We start from the raw sequence: 25,218 nt of genomic DNA on the forward strand, positions 1-25,218 counted from the left end.
TGTTTGATCTTCTCCTCATATGCCCTGTTACCTTTGATTCTGTGCTCAACATTACATATGAAAAATCGAGGAAAATAATTTGATGTTCAGAATGACACTACTTTCCAATCCCTTCTCTAGCTATATTCTTTCTCTGCTACATTATTAATTTCCAAGCCAGCTGTACCTCAAAATCACCTGGGGACTTTTAAAATATATCTTTCCTCAACCTCATGCATGGCAATTACATTAGAACTGGGAGAAAGGTGAACACAAGTTGTTGGCATTTTTTTTAAGCTCCCTGTCAGAGCTTATCATGCAGCCAAATAAAATTTCATCCTGTCACATCTACACATTAGCAACTCCCAAAATTTTATCTCTAGCCTAAGAGAGTATCCAACTGTTTACCTAGGCCATCCACTTGAATATCTAATAAGCATTTCATATTTAACAAAGCCAAAACAAAAGTCCTAATTCTCCCTTTATCCTACCCTCTCCCAGACTTTCCTTTTTACAAGCCTAGCCAAATTCAGTATCCTCTTTTGCCTAATTATTACAAGAACCTTGTGCTGACTTCTGCCATTCCAACTCCCACCAACCCCACCTGCCACAGGGATCTGCCAGAGTGATCTTTTAAAACATAAATAAAATGGCATAATTTCTATACTCAAAATCCTCCACTGTTTTCCTATTAAAAAGATAAATAGGGGTGTCTGGCTGGCTCAGTTTGTAGAGCATGGGACTCTTGATCTTGGAAGTAGTGAGTTTGAGACCCATCCTGAGATTACTTAAAAATAAAATCTTTAAGGGGCACCTCAGTGGCATAGTCGGTTGAGCATCTGGCTCTTGCTTCTGGCTCAGGTCATGATCTCAGGGTCATGAGATCAAGCCCCACATCTGTGGGCTCCATGTTTAGCGTGGAGTCAGCTTGGGACTCTCTCTCCCTCCAACCCTCCCCACAGAGCTCGCTCTCTCTCTGGAATAAAAAATTAACAAGAATATCTTAAATAAAAATCCAAATACCTTACCATGGCCTATATCATCCAGCCCCTGCCTACTTTCAATCTCATCTTCTAACACCTCTCATTCACTAAGCTCCAACTACCTTAATTCATTCTCTCTTCCAGGAATACTCTTTCCTCTAGATCTCAATAAGAGGCTCCATTCTTAATGTTCAGATCTGTACTTCAATTCCATTTCCTTATAAGGAGGTATTTCTTAAGCATCCTACCTAAGATAACCACCATCCTCCATAGTTCTTCCATATTCCCTACAACTCCATAACCCTACTTCATTTTCTTCACAACACTCGTTATCTAAAACTACTGTTTGCTATTTGTCTTCATCCACTAAAACACAAAATTCATGAGTGTGAAGACTGTCTCTTTACTACTGCAAGAACCTAGAAAAACATTACTTGGAATACTTCAGCACACCCTCAAGCATCTGTTGACTGAATGAATGATGACAGACTGCTCTACTGCTCTTATCTAAGTTGCTGGGAGGATGACATTACTATTTATCAGAAGAGAATTTTTGAGATTTATGAAAAGCACCACACGTCAAATACCCTCATAAAATAAAGCTGAATACAAAAACTATTCCAAGAACCACTAAAATGACTAAGTATTTTAGAGGCTGGCTTTAATAAAGTTATTCTCTTAGATTAAAATATGACACTATAGATCAAGGTATCAATGAAAGCATACTAACAAAAATCACACATTAGGTGATTTCCATTCTGTTATATCCAGAATTCTAACTTGCATTATTATTGCTGGCTATGTTATGGAATAATTTCAGTTACTAAGATTGGATATACTATTAAAAAATAAATATTTAAAAACAGACATGAGCCCCCATTTGTTAAAGATGCATCTCATGAGGAGCATCTGCGTGGCTCAGTCCATTAGGCTTCTGACTTTTGATTTTGGCTCAGGTCATAATCTCAGGGTCATGAGATCAAGCCCCACATCCAGTACCCCCAAGTGTGAAACCTGCTTGAAATTTTCTCCCTATCCCTGCCTGTATGCATGTTCATGTGTGTGCTCTCAAAACAAAACAAAACAAAATATATCTAATGAGTTCAATTAGTTGACCTGTATAAGATTGCATGATTTAAACTGTATAATTACAACAGAACAATACTGCTGTTATATTTATCAATGTTAAAGATTTAGGAGATGGCTTTAAGTATCATCCTCAAAGAATTACTCATGGATGTGTGAGCGCTGTATTTCCATAGAATACTAAGAAAATAAAAAGTGTTGCCAAAAACATACATTAAAGGTGATTTTATTTGAAAGGTATATAATATATTCTAGGTATTTTTCTAGATATAAAAATTATAAATCTGAATTCCCAATGTCTTACAGAAACTCTTGAATTCTACCAGATGACCATGTATCAATACAAACAACCTTGAAAACTTTGCTTCAACGTTTCTAATTTTTTGCTCAAAAAAAATCTAGTAAGGGGAGCCTGGGTGGCTCAATTAGTTAATCATCTGACTCTTGGTTTCAGTTCAGGTCACGATCTCGGGGTCATGAGATCAAGCCCTGTGTTGGGCTCCCTGATCAACGGGGAATCTGCTTAAGATTCTCTCTCCCCCACTCCCCATCTCCCTCCCCTGCTTGAGCTTGTTTGCTCTCTCTCAAACAAATAAATCTTAAAAAAATAAAATAAAATAAAATTTAGTAAGAACTTACATGTACCCAAAACTCAGCACGCCCAAACTTAAAGGCAAACAAATGGAGAAAATATTTGTGGTAACAAAAATTAATGTCCTTAACATATAAAAATGTCTTTTAAAAAAAAGTTACAAATTAGTGGGGGCAAAACATACAAAAACCCATGAAATCACATGACAAAACAGAAACAGCCAATAAACAGGCAAAAATGTTCAAGTTTCCCAATAATAAATGAACGTATTAGATTCCACTGATACTCTCCAAAACTCTGCCCATTTGATAAAATGATATCCCAGTATGAATAAAGTATGGAAAACCTGATACTCCTACAACTCTGGTGGAAGAGCATTTACGCAAAATATAGAAAAGCCTTCAACAGTTAACATTCTTTAACCTAATAACAATTCCACTTCTAGTACTTCTGCATAAGAAGTAATTAGAAATGTGAGCAAAGATTTCTATGTAACAGAAAAAATGAGAACCTAAACACCTGACAATAGAGGATTAGTTAAATCATGAAACATCCATACAAAATACTTAGTAATGAAACCAAATAATCATGTAGAAAATTACTGTGGGAAAATACACACAATACATTGTTTGGAAAAAAGCTACATAGTTGTTATGTATATAACCTCAATTTTATCAAGACATTTAATAGTATATAATATACACAGAAAAAAGACTGGAAGATTATATAGCAGAATACTAGCAAATAATTTACCAACTTAACTGGCTGTGGTATTACTAGTATCTTTTTCCTGTTTCCTTTTCAGAACTGTCCTGAAATTTCTGTATCTATGATTTTTTTTTCCTTGCCACATTTCTTCTCCTTTTCTATTTTCTATTGCACTGATAATTTTCTACCTCCTGCCCCAATTTACAAGTTAAAAATTGCATTTTTTTCTCTTGATGCTTACATCAAAATTTAAATTTCTGCTAAAAAAACAAAAACAAAAATAAAAAACAAAACCCAAACTGTTTCTCTATAAAGACTACTCAAAAATGACAAGGACCTTTACCCACACCTGGATTCCTCTGTTTTCATCTTTAACATTCCATTTCTTCTTCAACAATATAAACATTAACTACCAAGAATTCTGCTATATATTAAAACACAATTGGCAAGATGAGTTCATAATGATAGTCCAAAAAAAATAAGGAGATTCTCTGATAGAAGCCAGGATAACAACTCATTCCAAAAACATAAATAAAAGGAATGAATTTAATAGTTTATCCTGGCTTTCTTGTACAAACTGTACTTTTGGGTAACCAAATAGCTAATGAGGTAAAGTTTTTGCTGGAAGATTCAAAGCTGTAACACAAAAGGATTCAGAATTTAGAAAAATCACCATTTTACAAACCCAAATGAAATAATGAATCCAAATGACAATGAAAAGCTGGTAATACATTAGCTGAAAAGCAGAGAGCTAGAGGCACACCAATAAAATACACAGTCCCTGTTTAAATCCTAATTTGAACAAATTAATTCTAAAAACACCTTTTTTAAAGTTTTTAAAAATTTGTAACTGAAGTATAATTGACAGTGTTATATTAGTTTTAGGTATACAATATATTGCTCTGACAATTCTATACATTACTCATTGCTCATCACAATTAGTACCATCTGACACCATACGTTATTACAACATTACTATTTTATACTCCCTATGCTGTACTTTCATCTCTATGACTTATTTATTTTGCAACTGGAAGTCTGTACCTCTTAATCCCCTTCAACTATTAAGACTTTTTTTAATCAGTTGGGGAAAACTAAACATTGAGAAAATATTGGGTAATATTAAAAGATTAATAGAAATATAGGGTATAGTAAATAATGGTACTGTGTTAATATTTTTAAAAATCCTTATTCATCAGAGCAGGTCTCAAACATTTAACTCTTCTAAACTCATGGTCACTTTAACTTAAAAGTTGCTGAGGAAAAAAAAAAAAAAAAGTTGCTGAGGATGTCAAGGAACTTTTGTTATGTGAATTATACCTATTTGCCAGAGGACAGGGTAAGGGAGAGTGGCGAACTATGAAGTGGCTCATGGGAACTGGAAGGAATGATGAAATGATACTGTATCCTGAGTATGGTGGTGATTATATAACTACACGTGGTTGTCAAAATGTAGAGAATTATGCATTAAAAACGATGCATTTTACTGCATGTAAATTATGTCTTTATAAAAAATGGGAAAACTTGTTTAAATATTTGAACACTTCAAAGGGCTTTTGTTTACATAAGTAGACATATATATACATATTACCATGTTAGGAATCAGAACTGGGAAAATTTTAAAGCTGTACTTATTAAATTTAAAATAACAAATTCAAATAGTAACATAAGTAACATTTTAATGGAAAATAGATTTTCAAAAAGTAAAAACAACAGGAAGTTTTTGCACATCTCTTTTAATATCTAGCTTATTAGTAAACAAGTAGATCCTCCTATCAGCTTCTGTGTTCAATCTGTTGTGTTATCACACATTGTGTAGCCTCAGGAAAACACAACAGTAAAAAAGGCAAATAATACCTTAGTATTATTATGCAAATAGCTTTGACCTCACAAAAAAGGGGCCTCAGGGGCTCCCAAACCACACACTGAACATTCCACCAGTATTTCTGGGTAAAATTATACAATTCTGAAATTCTACTTTAAAATGCTCCAGCGGGGCGCCTGGGTGGCTCAGTGGGTTAAAGCCTCTGCCTTCTGATCTCAGGTTCCTGGGATTAAGCCTCACATCCGGCTCTCTGCTCTGTGGGGAGCCTGCTTCCCTTCCTCTCTCTGCCTGCCTCTCTTCCTCCTTGTGATCTCTCTCTCTCTCTCTGTCAAATAAATAAATAAAATCTTTAAAAAAATAAAATAAAATAAAATGCTCCAGCAAGAGGGACCCCTATATGGCTCAGTCGGTTGATCTCAGGGTCGTGGGATTGAACCCCATGGAGGGCAGTGCTTGGCAAGCAGTCTGCTTGAGATTCTCTCCCTTTCCCTCTCCTTCTCCCTTCCCCTCCACCCGCCTCCTCTCTCCCCACATGCACACACACCCTCTAACAAATACAATCTTCAAAAATAAATAAAATACTCCACCAAGAATAAAATTTTAAATGCCAGAAACAGAGGAAACAAGAATGACAGAATACTAATAAATGTTGAAGCTGCAAGGTAGTTACATTAAGGTTCATTATACATTTTTCTACTTTTATGTATTTTTGAAATTCCCTACAACTTTTAAAGTTGCAAGTATTTTATTGTCAGTGAAACGGTTAATTCTGAGTGCCTGGGTGGCTCAGTCAGTTAAGTGTCTTGACTCTGGCTCAGGTCGTGATCTCTGGGTCCTTCCCCATTCGGCTCCCTGCTAAGCAGGGAGTCTTGTTTCTCTCTCTCCCTCTGCCCTTACCACCTGCTCACGCTCTATCTAATAAATAAAATCTTTTTAAAAATTAAAAAATAAACTTAATTTTTTAGCCACTTCTGTGATCACTATCATTTCCTCATTTCCCATTCATTTCCTCTGGAAACATTCTTCCACTTAATCCTTCAGTAGTTAGTTTAGTAAGGGTCTTTGAAATTGTAAATTCTCAGGCCTTGAATTAAAATGTCTTCACTACATCCTAACCCTTGAGTAGAAGTTTAATTGCATATAGAATTCTTGGCTGCTGGTTATTTTCTGTTGGTACTGTGAAGATATTACCAAACCATCTTTTGGGATCTGTGTGTGTGGCTAATCTGTCTTTTCTTTCTGCTAAATTTAAGATTACCTTTCTCCATAATTTTAGCGGTGAACTTATTTCTGCTTATGTTACTTAATACTTGGAAGTAAAATTTTCATCTGCAAACTATATTTCTTCAACACAAAATTCTCATCCATTATCTCAACAAATACTGCTTGTCCTGCCATTCAATCTACTCTCTTTTTCTAAAATTTCTGCGTTGTGGCTCTCTATCTTTCAAGTCTCTTAACTACTCATTCATTATCTCTATTCTGTATTTTGGGCAAATTCCTTAGTATATTACTATTGACTCACTCTTTTTCTAGGTCTAGCCTAAAAGTTGTCCTGTTTCCTCCTTCCTCTCACCCCTCCGCGAATTTCTCTATATCCTCTAATCTAAGACAATGCTGACAAGACACACAATTAGCAGTAAAAAAAGAAAAAGCACTGTCAATTAAACATTGACATGCCATGGATTGTAACATGTACTCCTGATTTCAGAAATATCAATATGTTCACCAATGTGTTTTCGAAACAAATGTTTCTCATTTCTAGGATTTCTGATTGTTTCTTTTACATATCTACCCTTGCTTTACAACTTCTTTTCTAAAAATGCTACAGCTTTATCTGATTGACAATCAAAAACAATGATTAAACACTTCAATACGTTGTTCTTTAATACAACGTGAATTCATTTCCAAATTGTTGATTTTACTGGCTATCTTTATAGATTTTTTATCATGTATTTTGGAATTTAAGTTTTCAGGCTTATCTTGAGTAAAATTTTCCTCTGTATTACAGCTCCATGTCTGGAATTTTTACAAGTGCTTCTTCTATCAAGTCTCTCTAGCCCCAGTGCAGACCCAGGTTTTATACTGGCTTTGGAGAAAATAATGGAGATATCACAAATCCAGACACTGAGCTAACAGTTCAATGCTTCAGGCTGGTGCAAATGCCGATCACAGGTTGTGCTCCTGTCCTACTTCCTTGTGTCCTCTTCTCATCTGTAAGTGTGGAAGTAAGCCTCATTTAAGCCATACCTTTGAGTAACATAAAGCAGCACCATTTTTTTTCTAAGCTCCCCTTTAATACAAGGGAGCCCTACTCCAGCTTGGTTTTAAACAGTGAACCTGACTGATCCTTGGCTCTTCCTCATATTGGGTTACTTTTGTCTATATTAACAGATTATTAAATAGGCTATAATTCCTGACCTAAATACTTAGCAGGTATGTTCATCCTATTTAAAAAAAAAAAAAAAAAAAAGTAAAAAGTAAACAGGATAAAAGAACTGTAGAGGCAATATAATTAATTACAATATTAAAAACATATGACACCAAGTTTGATTCCTGAGAGATTATAGAGATTTCCACTTTCTACATTAAAATTTTCATGTTTTTATTTTCCATAACAAAGATCTTTTACTTTATAACCAGATAAAGTGAACTTTAATAAAGTACGGAAAATACACAATTATGGTAACACTAAAATTGAATGAACAAAAAATACTGTTGAGAAAATCAGAATATGAAGGATTTTCTCAAGCTCTGAAATAAAAATTTTAGAAATTTTTAGAAAAAAATGTTTAAATTTAGTGAAAGAACATGGCATGCATATACAGTGTACAGATTCCCAAATGAAGAACTAAGAATTAGAACAAAGCAGGATATACTATACAATACCTAACTAAAAGGTTCTCAGGTTGTATTTAATAATAAAACTTTAAGGTCTACATAAAACAATAGCTAGATTGGTCCCCTATTTGCGTAAGAAGGCTAAAAGATCTACCAATCACTTTAAATCATCATGGATGGCATTCATTTTTTCCCATTCTTTCTTTAGCTCTAAAAATACTGCATTTCCACCATACACTCTGCTTTTCAACCATTTGGTTTGGCCTTTTAGCAGTATTTGTACATTCCTATCATCAGCCAGTTCTGACATGTGATTCCTTAGACAAAACCAAAAACCAATACGTTTATTTTGTTAGAATCACCAATAAAGATGTTCCAGAAGACATTCCCTCCACTTACCATGAAAGAAATACATAAGGCTAGTTAATATCTTTCTCCAGAAAATGAAAGAAAAAAAAAACTGATATAAATTAAATTGCAGAACATCAAGTCAGTGTGGTATAGAAAAACAACAACCAGAAAAACCAAAAAAACAAATAACAACAACAAAAAAAGACCCAACCAACCAAAACACCAAAGGCTGTTGTGAAAAGCTCTGGGCCAGTTTCCTTCCCTACCCAAATGTTAAATAGTAACAGGATTACTGCAAGAAAGAATTACATCAGATGATATATCTAAAAACACCTATACAGTAGCTGACACATCTCTCTCTCCCTTTTGCTCCTGAATACTTAAATTAACTATAAAAGTTTTAAAAATCCAACTTTTTTTAAAAAGACTTTATTTATTTGACAGACACAGCAAGAGGGAACACCAGCAGGGGGAGTGTGAGAGTGAGAAGCAGGCTTCCCATTGAGCAGGGAGCCTGATGCCGGGCTGGATGCCAGGACCCTAGGATCATGACCTGAGCTGAAGGCAAACACTTAATGACTGAGCCACCCAGGCACCCCCAAAATCCAACTTTTTGTAATGCTTCCATTCACTGTTAATTTTAAAAAGCCCAGCTACCAATAAGTCCACAACCAAACGTCAGGTTTTTTGTTCTAAAGAAGTAATGATTTCCATAAACCTTTCTTCCTACTTCAAACACCTGACTGAATTTTAAATATTCCTAGTCTTAAAGGACAAACTTGTACTCATATAAAACAAAATCTTGTAAAGGACTGAAATTTGAGAAGACTGAATAAGTCTTGGTTTGAACTTTGGGGAAATTTTCTGACTAGAAAAAGCTTTGGAAAGATAGACAAATCCATACTTTGTCTCTTCCCACCACACAGCAATGGTAGACAAAGTAAAACTTCAAAAACAGAAGTTCTCTAAATCTACATGCATCTTCTCAATGAAAAAGAAACAAACAAATATTAACAGTGAGTGGGACTGCAGCTTGGGGCATGATGAGCTGCTCTACCTCCCAAGGAAAATGGGGATCTGGTTTCTAAAGGGTCAGAGGCACTAAACACACCCAACATGAGGAGGGGTCCAGAGTCAGACTCACTGCCTTAAACAAGCTGAAGCAGAGGTCATTTTTGTTGAAGGGCAGCTTAAGAAAAACAAAAAGTCAAAGAAATTCCAGAGTTCCAGTAAAAAAATCTGTGTCTTCTCATTTATTATGAAAAATATTACATTATTTCCATGCTTATCAAATACAAATTTCAAACCAATGATGTAAAAGTGTTAATTAAGCCTTTCCTCTGGGCATACTATGCTCTAACAAAGACAAAAAATTTTTATTCTTATTTTCAGGTGAGATACATCTTAAAGTAATTTATCTTGTTTCTTGCCAATTTAAAAAGACAGTACACCAAGGGCAGTTCTCCTATCACCAAATCTTCCCAAAATTAAAATTTCCTGGGTTTCATTATTAAACATGCTGTTGTGTACTTTGCAGCATTTGTTCTTTCTCTTTAACTTTTTTTTTTTTAAGATTTTATTTGACAGATAGAGATCACACATAGGCAGAGAGGCAGGCAGAGAGAGAGGAGGAAGCAGAGGGCCTGATGTGGGGCTCGATCCCAGGACCCTGTGATCATGATCTGAGCCGAAGGCAGAGGCTTTAACCCACTGTGCCACCCAGGCGCCCCTAACTTTTATTTTCTCAATTTTTTCCCTAGTCCTTTTAAAACTGGGACGAAATTCACATTTAATGTTCTCCCAGAGCACATCCCTATTTTACCCTTCCTTATCACCATTCAATACTATATTACCACTTTAAAAAGTCCATCTTAAGGGCACCTAGGTGGTCCAGTTGGTTAAGCATCTGACTCTTGATTTCAGCTCAGGTCATGATCTCAGGGTCATGAGATCAAGCCCCGCCTTGGCTCTGCACTGGATGTGGCGCCTACTTAAGATTTCCTCTCGCCCCCTCTGCCCCCTCTGCCCCACACCAGCTCGCTCTCTCTCTAAAACACAAAATGAAACTATGTTAAAATTTGTAGTAAAATTTAAAAAAAATTTAAAGTCCATTTTGTATCTAATTCATACAATGTTGCTATTTTGATAGTATTTTAGAAATAAATCACTGTACTGAAGATTTGGTGATTTGTAACAATCTCATAAATCCACAAAAATCACAAATAAAACTCCTAGGATTTCTTTTAACATGTATAGATCTCCATAACATTAATTTTGTCCAAGCTTAAAAAGCTACCAGCTATATCTTTAGAAATATGTCCATCTATCAATATTCTCCAACTTTCTGGTCTCAGAACTCCTTCTAAACTCTTAAATACTACTGAGGTCTCCAAAAGTTTTTGTTCATATAGATTACATATTTAGTATCTACCATATTAAAAATTATGAGAAACTATAATTTTCTGTTTTAAGAATAATAAATCCATTGCATGTTAACATAAATTGACGTTTTTATGAAAAACTACTATTTTCCAAAAATATAAAACAAAAGCTTAATGAGAAGAAAGACCATGTTTTGCATTTTTCCAGAACTCTTATAAAATGTCTAGATTAAAAGAATACAACTAGAGTCTCCTATTTTGCCTCCGCATTCTGTTTGCAGCATGGGGCTTGGGGTGAAGCAGAGAAAGAATATCTAGTCTTACAAATATACATGGTTGGAAAAGAGGTAATTTTATTGCCTTTCAGCATTCTTTGATACTATATACCAAACTTGACAAGTGGCAGTTTCTTTATAGGTCAGTTGCAACGTAAAACCTGAAACCATATTGATAAAACTTTCCAAACGCTTGCTATTGGTCTATCTCAAACTCTGAATGGATCTTTTTACCCCTGCATGATTTTGAAATATGAACTGGTATTTGACGACTACTGGTTCACTGAGTTATCATATAGATCTTCCAAATCTTGGCACATTTCTTTATAATACAGTACACCTCCCAAAAATCCCATTTATTAATATCACTATCCATCTCATCAGAAAAGTATTTTATTAGTAAAAGCTGTCAAATTCATAGTAGTATTGAGTTTTCCAAAATTCTAATTTTTACTGGAAAACCCAAATTTTAACATTGGTAGCAAATAAAAAAAGGCTTTTTCCTTTAAGTAACCAGCTCACTTACTTTTTTTTTTGAGAAAGTATTTGCTCTTAAATACACAAATCTCTCAATAACCAGTCTGTCAGTTGTTCTTTCAAGTTAAAAACAGCCTTTCATGAAAACAGCATATAATTCACCTTGCAACTCCTACAACTGTACAATCAAGAAAAAAATTTTAAGACAATCATCTTACTTTGGTATACAGCAGAAATGCTTTGCTAAAGCATACTTCCCATTTTATCACAAAGAATATTGCAAAGACAAGTACCAAGAACAGTATATCAAAAATACAATGAGATACTTCACACCCATTAGGATGGCTATAATCAAAAAGAAAGACAATTGTAAAGGTTGGTAGGAATGTAGAGAAATTAGAACACTCAATGGTGTAGTCACTTTTGAAAAAGTCTGGCAGTCCCTCAAAATGTCAACAGTTACCATACAACCCAGCAATTCCACTCCTTAGTATATACTCGAAAGAAACAAAATTATGCCCACACAAAAACTGTCCACAAATGTTCACAGCATTATTCATAATAACCAAAAAGTAGAAACACTGTTCCTCAACTGGATATATATACTGCATTTTATTCATTTACCTCACTGTGGAGTATTACTCAGCCACAAAAAAGGAATGAAATACTGACACAGGCTACCATACAGATAAACCTTGAAAATATTATACTAAATAAAGGAAGTCAGACACAAAAAGCCACAAAACGTATTATTCCACTGATATGAAATAATAGTCAAGTCCAGAATAGGCAAATCCAAAGAGACAGAAAACAGGTTAAGGTTACCAGGGATTAAGGGGAATGAGGTAATGAGGAGGGACTGCTGATGGGCTTGAGTTTTTTTGTGAAAAAATTCTAAAATTTGATAGTGGTGATGGCTGTACAAGTCTGTAACTACATTTAAAAAAAAAACACTGAATTATGTACTTCAAAGCTTGAATTTTATGGCATGTGAATATATTTCAGTAAAGCTAATTTTTAGAAAAGGAAATGCAGCACTCAAGGGTCAAGATTTAGTAAAAATAACTATTTTGACTAGTTCATCAAAGTCATTCTTAAGTGAAAACAGTATTTTTCTTTTTTAACTGCAAATACATGATCATGAAGAATGTAACAACTAGCAAAATAGTTTGGTGCCACTAATCTCATTTTTGCTAAGGAACAAGCCATTTTGTGTAAACATCAACACAATGAAAAAGGCAAATAACTTCAGTATTAAGAAAAGTAATCTGACATCAAAGATTTCTGAGAGGGTCTCAGGGATCCACCAAGAGTCCACAGACCATGCTTTGAAAATGGGTGCTCTGAACCATTGCTTCAGAAAGCTCAAATGCAATTAAAGGCTTGCCAAGTACAGATCTGAGACTTTAGAATAATGCCAATTTTCTAAGGATAGATGACAAATTTCTCCAAAGAAAAAACGTAATCTCTACTGTGATAGGAATTACTTCAATAAATCAAATTCAAGGGTCCTAATGTAAGAGCTTGGAATCTTGGACTCAATGGAAGATTATAATAATTACAGTCACAAGAACCCAAATACAAAGAAGTATAAAACTAAGAATTTAGTGCACAACAAAACATTCGTAACATGTTATCTAAATGAACATTAAGGTAATGATGATACCATCTCTTTTAAACTATATTATTTAATTTCTGCCAACATTCAAAGAGTAGACTTATGAAATTTCTACCCATACTATCAATAACAATATATCTAGCACAGTTAAATTTAATATTCACTATACACTTAGAAGAATAAACTCTCACAGAATAAAAGAATTTTAGGTCTGTAAAGTACTCTAGGATATAGTTACCTAGTCCAATAATTCCATTTTATATAATGAGAAAACCAAGCTTAAAAGAAAAAAGGTATCTGACCACAATCACACAGCTAGCTAGTGGGTGAGACAACATAAATAGTCTTGGCTCCCAGTGCCATGTTTTCACCATGCCAATCTGACTCCCCAACCAAATATAATGCAAAAATATGTAATTTACACACAAGAAGCAAAACCAAGATACCTAACCTGCCAAATAAAAATTCTGTAATGCTTGACAATACCAATCAGATATGAAAACATACAAAATTAAGGAAAAACTAAACACGTAATTTACGGCATAATGGAGAAATGAATCCTTGACTTTAAAACTTTTAAGAATAATCTGGAAGACATCTTAATGTCTACACTTCATACAAACATGAGGAAATGTATCATCACCTGTAAAGATAGCCAGATGTATTGAAAATACCTTAAAGCAAAAAATATCCCTACATGTCAACAAATCACTGATCTATGGCATGACATGACTTAAGACTCACCTGCAGGACTGTCAGCATTCTCTCCTGGGTGGAGCTGTATACCAGTAGAATCTATAGAGTTTACTGTAACTGTCTGTAGATTTGGCAACTGACCAGTGCTTAGACTAACTGGAGTTGAAGTCAAGGCTCCACCTGCTGCAACTTGACCAAGCGTGAGTGTCTGAACAGGCGTCAAAGTTATTTGTTGGGCAGCAGTATTCTGTATTTGCAAATTCTGCAAGTTCTGGACCCCTTGTACTTGAAAGGTTTGCCAAGTTATCTGTCCAGAAGGGGTCACTGTCTGTGCCTGAATTAAAAAGGTTCCAGGATTCAGCTGCAACTGAAGATTTTGCAAAGCCTGTTGTGATATATTTTGACCACTGGCTTGCACACCATGGATTGTCTGTGGTGTAATACCTTGCACAATTTGGGCTTGACTGGTTGGCTGCTGAGACTCTGGAAGTTGTAGATGTTGTACAACAGGCTGTGCTGTAGAAACCTGAATATTCTGAGCCTGTGTCTCTTCAGAAACAGGCGACTGGATATAATTTCCCTGAAGATCTGAAGAATGGACTTGCCCACTAGAAGTAGTCAAGCTATTTGTGTTTTGTTGTAATATACCTGTACTATCTATAGTAACAGGCAACTGTGATGAAGATGACGTTGGCACAAATAAATCTGTATCAGTATTAGTTTCATTAATATCAGGAGAAACCCGCTCACCAGTCCTTTCTGAATTGTCTGAACTATCCATAGCTTGTCCTGTGTTTATCAAATGTCCATCGGCATTAATGCCTGCAGTCATTGTCTGAGAACTGCCCGAGAGTCCCAAAGAATCTAGATCAACACTATTGATTGGTACAAAGGTAATATTTCCTGGCAGACCAAGAGGCACATTAGCAACTACTTGGGTTTGGCCAGGAAAAGATGAACCACCAATTGCGACTCCCTGAACCTGGACTTGACCAGTCTGTGGTATGAGATTCTGGATATTAGCAGGAGGTGTTCCAGAGGAAAGCAAGGTCTGATTAGAGCCAGGAATGATCTGAATTTGGCCACTTTCTTGATTTATACCCCCATTATCTGAAGAGCCTGTGAAGCCAATTTGAACCTGCTGACCATCTGTTGACTGAATCTGTGGTATTACTTGATATTGAACATTGGACACTGTACCATTTGATGAATCTGATCCTGGTGCAACTGAAAATATTTGTTGATTCTGCAAATTCTGAAGGGGAAGGACATACTGCCCACTCGACGTAGCAGCACTTGGAATCTGTACTAGATTACCAGCTTCATCTTTTATAGTTGTAGGTGTGGCTGACAAAACCTCCCATCGGTTTGGTGCTCCTCCTAATTGCGCAGAAGCCAAATCACCTGTCTGGATAAAGAAAACAAAAAATGTTACATGATTTATTACTTGCAGCATATTTAAACCAGTCATCAAAAAAAAATCTAAAAACTGACAGAAATTCTACTACCTGAAATTAAAAGTTCTCTTAATTACATAGCAGACTTCAAATACTGAAGCAGTACTACATAAACTACAATAATCATTATTTCCAATTTTGTTAGTTACTGCAAAGATAACTATTTGAGCAGGAAAAAAATTTCAATCAGAGTAATCTTTGTTTTACCAACTGGTCTTCTAATTCCTCACCTATGATCTCTAATCCATATAGTTAAATCAACAGAAGTGTAAGTGGCTAGAAAATCAAGGACAGGTCAAATCAAGTATTATCTCAAACACTGAAGAGTTAAAAATATATATATATAACATACTAAAATACGTATCACTAATTAGGTACATTGTATTTGTATACAAAAAGGAACATAACTAGTACAGTATTATCAAGTTATCTGAGTTAGAAAAGTCAGTATTTGTATTATTGCTGTAAACCTTAAGTCAAAAACTACTCTTTTGTGGCATGCATTAATGTGCTCCAGAGTAAACTCTTTGCTAAGGCTATTCCATTAGCAAGCCATCAAATTCTTTACTTTTCCCATGAACTACAAAAAGAGAGAGAGAGAGAGAGAGAGAAAGAGACCTTAAAAATTTTTAATGAGGAAAGATTATTGAACTATGACCACATGGCAAAGTCACTCCATTTGAAAGGTTTTTCTAGACTCTAAAAGCTGGAGGATATAGACAATGGTTTTACCTACTACTCTATTTAAATTTGCAGTATGATGATAGACATATACACTGTACATTCTGTGATGTGATAGAATTCTAAGTTACCATGCTCATATTTTATGGATTAGGCAACACTGGAAAAATACCAACAAAGGAAAGTAGGAAGCAATAAAATCTAATACAACAATGTCAAAGAGTGAAATTTTTTAAGGGAATAAAGTAATGTCTCACACCAGAGCCATTCTTTCTTTACATTGTTTTGTTTTTAAAGATTTTTATTTATTTATTTGACAGACAGAAATCACAAGTAGGCAGAGAGGCAGGCAGAGAGAGAGAGAGAGGAGGAAGCAGGCTCCCCGTGGAGCAGAGAGCCCGATGCGGGGCTCGATCCCAGAACCCTGGGATCATGACCTGAGCCGAAAGCAGAGCAGAGCCATTCTTTCAATGCCAAGTACCATGATAGTGATTTGTATCATTTACGCCTTACAACAATCCCATGAGGCAGGTTATTACTATCTTCATTTCACAAATGAAATAACTGAGAAACAAAACCACACAGGTCTCAAATGGCCAAGACAGGATTTAAAACTAGGCCAAGTCTAATTCCAGAAGCCAGGCCTTTTAATTCTATACTAAGCTTGTCTCCCACTAAGACCAAGAGTAAAGATACGAGGAATGAGATCCTATATGAATTACTCACCCTCAAAATAAAGCCATTCCTATGCCACTTCCTTCTAGATCTATAGGCAACTTCCTGTGACTCTGCATATCACTACACAATAAAAATTTAAGCATATCCAGTCCAGCATTCTCAACCTAGGCCCACACCTGGGCTTCAAAGGATCTCTGAATCCTCTAAATAAACATACCAACTTTTTGAGAAAGTGGAATTGGGGGATGGAGGGATAATCTAGGATTTCATCACATTCTCAAAGTAGGTGTATGAACACACAAAAGACATACACTGTTCTCTCAGTAGGAACCAATCCAAAAAATTCAGTAAAAATCTTCTCGTTCTATAATATTTGAAGAGTTTCTTAAAGGAACTACCTAATTTTCATGCAGATGCATGGTTGAAAAGCATGTATTTCAGTGGATGAACCACATTTTAATGATTCAAGAGATTTGAGCATATTTGCCAAGTAGAAATGAATGTATGAGTAAGCTCATGAAATAAACAATTTCTGTTTCAAATGGTTCCCAATTCATCCAAGCAGATATACACATACATGCTATTGCTATGTGAATAGTGGTGTGCACTAGCCATATGATCAAAATGGTTTTTAGGAACATGGAGATGGGAAAAAAAAAGGTTTCACACAAGAGATAAAGTAATCTTAGAATAAAATTTATGACTTCACCATAGGCAGCTAGGAAAGAGAGAGAGAGGCATTAATAAAGGTATAAAAACAATAGCCACAGACAAAAGGAAACTAAAGAATGTGTGGTTTGGAGTTCGAGAAGATCCAGAAAAGACTCATATTCATAGAATAAAGTAATGGGGAACAAGACTAGATATTTTATCAACGCCTGTAGTTAATGGCTTTGAAGACTGTGCTAAGGAGTTTGGACTTCATCCTACAGATAGTAAATGAAAGCTGCAAAAGGTTTTTGAGCAAGTGAGTGGTGCAATCCGGTCTGTGTTTTATAAACTAAGGCCCTGTGAAGGAGACTGAAAGAAAGGCGGAAGAGACTAAAGACAGATAAACTGTGGAACTCCATACAAATGTGCAGGCTTGAACTAAAATAATCATCTTTTAAATACAAACACTTAAACTTATCAAACTTAAATTTCTAAAGAAAAGATGAGTCATTAAAGTTCCATGTCATTCTTCAACTTCTATCTGGTTCAGGAATTACAAGCCTAAGTCATCTTTCCCAATATCAGAACAGTAATTCATATTTCACTTCAGTCTCTTGGCATTTTAAATAAAAATATTTATATCTATACCTTATACTGAAATCTACACTAAAGTATAATGTCTAAAAAAAAAAAAAATCTTAATTTTCCTAAGGTTGCTGTTTACCTCTAGAGAACTGACTGTTGAATTTTTTTTGACCAGCACTAAAATTTAAAATTACTCAACTTATACCAAAGGATACAGTATCTCAGGTATAAATCATTTTACAATACTGTCATTTTGTCCTTTTCTATCCTTAAAAAAAAGCCAAATTTGTGGCATCTAAAGTATTACTTTCTTCCAAAATTGTAGTAAGGGCAGATATTGAACCATCAGTGAACAGCTTTTTAGTCAAGAAATTCTGTGAAAAGAAATATAGCTACTCAAATGACAAATCTGTCTAAGTACTACCCAAGAGCCCCTCTCCAGAAGTTGAATAAAAATAAACTGTGGTACCACTTTTCCCAACAATGCAGGCCATTAATTGAAGGGAAATCCTCAAACCTAAGACAGCATAATGTATTTGAACTTTTCCGAATAAACCCAAGGTGAAATGCATATGCAAGAAATATTTATGAAGCACAAACCCAGAGGGAGGAAAAACGGCAACAAATAATTTAAAGCAAAAAAGACAGGCAACAAAAAGGATCTTTTAAATGAAATAAATTTACTGTTTTAAAAATTTTACTAAGTATTAAATTTTTTAATGGAATTGGAGAGAAAACACCAAGTCAGAAAACTATTAGACCTTCGTGATTTTTACCATTATGCTTGGGGAATGCATTACACTAGAAAAGAAATGACTCAGAACTGACTTCTAGTCCTAGCTAGAACTGTGGAATTGTGCGTGATCTAGAGCAGGACTCATTTTTATGTTAAAAATGAGAAAATTATTACCTAGTGGGGTCCTAAGAACCAAAAGAAAGGGTTATGCTTTACAAACTATAAAGCACTATACAATCCTAAGATAACATTATGATTAGTAAGATTATGAGAACACAGAATGATCTGAATGCCTAGTACAACTTCTGGCATAAAGACCAGTAAATATTTATTGAATGAATACTTAAAAGTATTTACTTTAAAATCATTGCAAAGAAAATGATAGAACTGATCAATCCCCTTTCATTTGTATGAGAAATTTTATCAGCAGCACACCACTAAAAGAGGACTCGGAAAATCATCTGAGACCAAAGAACAGTTGTAAAAATGTTTGGTGTTAGGCTATGGAAACACTATAGAAATAAGAGAAGAGAGACATAAAAACATTTAAGGCAAGAACTAGTATTTGGTTCAGGTTCAAAATAACCCTCAAGAAAAATCAACCAGTGTTTCTTTCAGGAATTCTAATATTCTTACCAGACAACTAACAAAACACCATTTGACATGGAAGTTGGCATTATTGTAAAAAGTTGAAACTGAAGATATTCTTAAGTCTCCCTCTGTACATAAACACATGATAACAGGGTAAAAAGGACCAAAACCAAGAGTAGCCCTGGGACGTTGCTATAGCAATTCATTACAAGGGCATTCTCCCGTGCAACCAGGCATAAAAATGGAGGGGGGAGGGGCAATTGAATGGGGAAAAAAAAAAGAGGCTATCTTCTCAGATAATACCTGTGGAAAGGAAAAAAGAAAAATTCATACCACTTATTGCATAGCATTCGGAAAGGATTATTAACTTCTCAGTTTCCACAAGTGGCTTTTTGAAAGCCAGAAAAAGGCAAGGGCAGAGTGTTACTGGAAACAAAAACAACTATGAAGCTAAGGTGGAAACAAACTAAGAACCAATCTCAGGCAATTACTCAAGTTTCTTAAAAGTCTTCAAGAAACAATGAAGAACTCAAAACCAATTTCAAATAAAAACAATTATCCAATTAACTGATTACAATTTAAGGTATAAATGAAATAAGCAAATTAGTAACTCAGAAATTCACATCAATACAGATTAGACAAACTATTACTGCATGAAACTCCCCATCTTGTATTTCCTGACTACTAAAATTAACTATACAACTTTTAGTAATAAAGTACAAAAAAGAGCCCTGCCATCAAACCAACTTTGGGAGTCCATGCTGTGGGACATTATAGGTGAGAATGGTTTATGATCAGACCTATTTAGCACAGTACTGGAGCTAACCATTCCTGGCCAGGATCCAGAAAGAACCCATATCATATTATAGCTAATTCTAAATTCAAGACACTTAAATCTCCAGTGCAGCTGACTGGCTTTTCAATGCCCTTGCAATCTTAAAATACCAAACTAAACTAGCACAAAGTTGAATTTATATGCATATTTCTATTTGCTTTTAAACACAATGATACTATATGCAGTGCAGTACCCTGGATTAGATCCTGGAACAGAAAATGGGACTTAGTGGGGGAAAAAAGTGAAACAAGAATGAAGTCTGTAGTATAGTTAATAATACTGTATTACTGTTAGTTTCCTGGTTTTGACAAATGCACTATGGTTATACTGACATTAGGGGAAGCTGGGTGAAGGGCAGAAGGTAACTCAGTTTTACCTCTTCAACTTTTTTATAAATAAAAATTATTGCAAAATAAAATAAATCACAACTCCAAAAAAAGCTCTTTCTCTCCAGACCTCTCATGATTCCCAGTAATTGAGTGATTACAGTACGATTATCTAAGCACATTTTTAAATAGAAAAAAATGTCCATAAAAATCACTTAAATTCTCTTTCATTTTTGGGGATGTACATGTCTGAAATTCACTTTTAAACTGGAAAACTAATTTTCCAAGTGGCTAAGGCAAACATATTCAAGCCAGTCCTACTAATTCTACTCAGTGAAAAATTTTATGCATGCATACCAAACGTACAAAAAAAAAGTGCTCCTACTGATTCTAGTTCATGTTCATCTGGCGGGAAATGTGATGTCAGTAGAGATTTCGTAGCTGAGAGGAGTTGAAGAGGATGGAAACAACCTCCCTACAAGTATATAACCACAGTAGGATAAGACCAGAGACTGTTTTCTATTCCCAGGGCTGAGATTCACATATACAAGGACATATACATATTTTTCACCCATACTTCCTCCTTCACTTCTCCCCGCCCCCATCAGTGAGCTATATAAACTTGGTAAGTTGCAGTCACAAGAAGTTTTTCATCCTAACTGAAAATACTGTAAAAGACAAGTAGAAGCAATCTGCCTTGCACTTTTACTTGAGCAGTGTTTTTAAGATAAACAATCTGTTTTGGCACTGTGGGGCTAGAGGGATAATTCATAAAAAAGGCTTACCAATCCCTAAGTTTTGTTTAGAAGTAACAATACCTCTCACAAACATAATTTTACACTTTTACATTTTAATCAGCTTACAAAAGCACAAAACTTTTGAAGAATACTTTTAAGACATTAAAGCTACTCATATCCCTCTACAGTATAATTTGAAGCTCTAAAATTACAAATATTTAACAGTACAGCTTAACATCAGCTTCACTTTTAGTGCCTAGACATACCTATAATTTCCTGGAGATTATAGCAAATATCATACTTTTTTGTCTATAGTGACCAATCAAAATACCACTACACAAATCAATTCCTATAATCCACCTCAGAAGAAACCAAAAATGACTGGGACAGCTTTTTAGTATTTTAATAAGTGAACACGTCTACATGTTTAATACAACAGCGATGATTCACACAGATACAAATCACAATTAACAGTCTTAAAAATTTTGTCTATCAATTTGTATTACGCACTCATACAACATACTGACCAGCTCCTCCCCCTGCCCCCAAACTAAAAACCCTACAAACAGAATCCCACCAAACCTTATCAGACCAGTAATCGCAATAAAATGAAAATACAGCTTTGTCAACTGAACTGAACTGTAAGTACGGTATACGTTAGCATGCATGTGAATACAATTCCTTACATGTACTTTTGTTTCTAACACTGGCACTTAATACTCAATTTCAAAAGCCAAAGCATCATTTAAGTAACTTAGCCAATTTCAACGATCGCTAATCGAATGTTTCACTTATTCCACTTATGAAGAACTGTAAATTTAAGTCGTCTGCAAAAACTAAAATACAACAATTTACAATGGCCTCTAAAAAAAGCACTCACAAAGTGTTCACTGCTGCATACAAAAGGGTAATTCAAAGAGTAAACCTTCATTCCTTTTTTGGTTTCTTATTAGCAATTTACGCTTTAAATCAGTAAGACCTAGTAGTTCCAGCAGAAAAAGCTCCAGGTTCAAAAATACTAGAAACTAAAGACACTGCCTGTGTAGTTGATACTATCTATGGCCGATAGGCTGTGCTTGAAAATTTTGTAGTGTTCAGCGAAGGAGTTTTCAGCACTGATATGAATTGCTCAAACATCCATTTTGGAGTCCTCTACCCCCGCCCTCTCTGACTTCATTTTGTAGTGCATTTGGATCGAGGCGCCGCAGTGACAATTTAGAGAAAGCCTGGGCTGGCCTCTGATCCACACAGGCATGCGAAGGAGCCCAAAAGGGCGCCCCGGCAGCGCGATCCATGCAGATCGCGGAAGGCGCGGGCGCCGGGGAGGCCTTTTGGGCTGGCGGGCGCGCCGCAGGCCCGGGATGGCGGGCGCAGGGCCTTGGCGGGGGCGGGCCGAGCGCGCGAGACTTACCGCTCCGGCGGCGGCGGGGGCCCCGGCTGCGGCAGCCGCCTCCTCCTCGTCGTCGCCCGGCGATGGCGGCCCTATCTTGCTGCAGGTAGCGGCCAGCAGGGCGAGCGGTGACGGCTGAGTGTCCTACCCCCGATGGGCGGGTTCAGAGAGGGAGACAGGGGGAGGGGTGGCGGTTAGGGCCGGGCCGCCGCTCGCACAGGAAGTGCGCCTCGGTCCCCGCAGGCTGAGCCCAGGCGAGCGCCAGCCCGCGCTCTCCTCCTCCTCCTCCTTCTCGACTCCGGCTCGCGTCCTCCCGCTCGCACGCACACCAACTCCACCGTCCGCGGGAAGGCGGGCGGCGGGCTGCGCGCCGGGCCTCCACCTTCCGCCCGGAACCCACCCCCGGGAGGGCGCACACGCTGGCTCGCTCACACACTCACACACACACACACTCACACACACTCACAAAAAGGCGGCGGGAGGGGCAGCGCGGGCGGGGTCGGAGCGTTGGCGCCTCGGGCGGGCAGCTCCCGGGGCGGGGGGAGGGGAGGAGAGAGGCGCGGAGGGAGGGGAGAGGCGAGGGGAGGAGAAAGCGGCGCTAGGGGGGAGCCGGGCCGGGGCTCAGCCGCTCCTCACCTGGGCCGCCGCCGCCGCCACCGCGCCGTTTCCGTGCTGTTGCTGCTGCTGCAGATATTCGCCGTGGCCGCCGCCGCCGCTGCCGCCGCCGCCGCCACTGTCCACGTCCAAGGCAGCCATTTCCTCTTGTTTCACGGGCTTTTCGGGAGCTGCAGGCACAGCGCGGGGGGGGGTGGGGTGGGGGTGGGGAGGAAGGCGGGTGGAGGAGAGGGAGGGGGCCCGCGGGCCGAGGCGAAATTACTCCGAAAGCCCGGACCGAGTCCCCTTCCCCTCCCCCACCCGCCCCCCGGCGGCGGCGGCGGCGGATCCCTCCTCCCCTCCTACTGCTGCCCCCGCCCGCCGCTGCCTGTAACCCTCCTCCTCCTCCTCTTTCCCTCCTCCTCCTCCTCCCCGCGCTGCCCCTGCCCCCTCTCCTCTCCTCTCCTCCCCTTTCCCTTCGCGCCGCTCGCTCTCACTCGCGCTCGCTCCTCTCGCACCGTCAGTCACTCACACACGCCCGCCCGCCGCCCGCGCCCGCACACGGGGGGATGCGCTCCCGGCGGACCGGGCCGCCCGCCCCAGGGCCCGGCAGGGACACGGCGTTGCTGGGGCTTAAGGGGTGGACGGTGGATGGCCGGGAGGGGAGGGAGGCGGAGGGGAGTGCGGCTTTCTGCCTCTCACAGACACTCGGTCGCACACACGGGGCCGGGAGCCGGCGGCGGTGGCGGCGGCCCCGGGCTGGCTGTGGTCGGCGGCGGCGGCAGCGGCGGCGGCAGCAGCAAGGGTTGCTCTCTCTCGGCTTTACGTACCGGTCATAGTGTGTTTAGGGCACCTCAGGCGGGGCTCCCCGCCGCCTTACACATGGTGAGGAGCGAAGGCGGCGGCGGCGGGAGAGGATGCGGGAAGCGGCGGCGGACACGGCCGGAGCGGTCCGGGGATTTTTTTTTCCTATTTTGATTGACTGTGCGGGAAACACAAAAGGTGGAGCCTCCAGCCCAAAAGGGGGGAAGAGGGTGACAGCCCGCCCGGAAGTCCCGCCTCTCTTCTTCGCGCTCATTCGCCACCACACTCTCAGTCGCCAGTGCTCATTGGCCCGGATACCCGTCCGTCGCTCGGCCAGCCGGCGCGCTTCCTGTTTGCCCCCGGGTGGAAGGGGAGAGACAATAAGCGGCCGTGGCGGCATAGGTTCCCGAGAGCGGCTACGGCTCAACTGTTACCCCGCTGTGCCCGCCTCGTTCGCCGGCTGCTGCTGTCAGGCCCGAGACGCAGGCCTCTTCCACCTCGCAGGTGCTTGGAGCAGGCCCAGCCAAGCTGTAGGAAACTGGGCTGGGGAGGAACTCCATCCCCGGCGGCTCCGGTTCCACTCGACGCTTCCTCCATCCCGGCGGCAATCTCCGCCGGATCTCCCCAGGGCCTCGCGCTCCCGGAGCCGCCGCTTCCCTGCGCTGCTAGGAGGCCGCCGCCGCTCAGCCCCGGGGCTGCTGCTACGGCCGCTGCAGCTACTGAGCAAACCAGACCCGCCCCACTAGCCCGGGCGGGGAGGGAGCTGGTATTGGGGGAGACACCCCCTCCGAGGCTGGAGGAGGATTTTTTCTCACACATAACAGCTCTTAGGTTCACAGGCAGAGCCATCTCGTTCCCATCCCCCTTAGCCCTAGGTTTCCAACCTGTCTCCCACTGGTACGTACCCTGGAGGCAGGCATTTAAAACAAAAATCTCAGTTCCCCTCACTTACTGGAGGAGAGCTTTCATTCTGGCCAGTGGTACCAAAGCGGGCTCTTATATTTCATTTAGTACGTGGCAAGTATATATATTCAAAGAGACAGAATCTTTTTTTTAATCCATTCACAATCATTTTGCTGCTCAAACATATATTATTCCCTGCTTCTTGATCGCCTTGGTAACAAGTCGACATCTGAGAAAGCCCATCAACAATTGCCAACGCTTTTTAAATTAGTGATTCTCAGGGAAGTTTTTTGTTTTCTTGGAACATTTTAGTTATTCTTTAAAATCTCGTTTCACATATTGGATTACTTTAACACTCCTTTGCCCTTTTCATCCTTGATACCTTGCTGTTGTCTGGGAGGAATGCTCAGGCTTTATGTGTGTTGCCAACTAAGACAT

The 25,218-nt window shown here is 38.6% G+C and overlaps 1 protein-coding gene across 1 annotated transcript in view; it reads right to left on the minus strand.

Annotated features, from left to right (window-relative positions):
• The window catches only part of SP3 (Sp3 transcription factor), a 58,230-nt gene extending 34,197 nt beyond the window's left edge, over window positions 1–24,033 (minus strand). The window contains exons 1-4 of the mRNA XM_046019278.1: window positions 23,904–24,033; window positions 23,116–23,264; window positions 22,501–22,623; window positions 13,861–15,220 (exon numbers count right to left, since the gene is read on the minus strand). Coding sequence (XP_045875234.1) covers window positions 13,861–15,220; window positions 22,501–22,623; window positions 23,116–23,264; window positions 23,904–23,910 — 1,639 coding nt within the window. The 5' untranslated portion in view covers window positions 23,911–24,033. The remainder of the gene's footprint in view (window positions 1–13,860; window positions 15,221–22,500; window positions 22,624–23,115; window positions 23,265–23,903) is intronic.
• Between the last annotated feature and the right edge of the window lie 1,185 nt (window positions 24,034–25,218).

The sequence above is a fragment of the Meles meles genome, chromosome 9 (genome assembly GCF_922984935.1).
Source record: "Meles meles chromosome 9, mMelMel3.1 paternal haplotype, whole genome shotgun sequence".
NCBI classification, from domain to species: Eukaryota; Metazoa; Chordata; class Mammalia; order Carnivora; family Mustelidae; genus Meles; species Meles meles.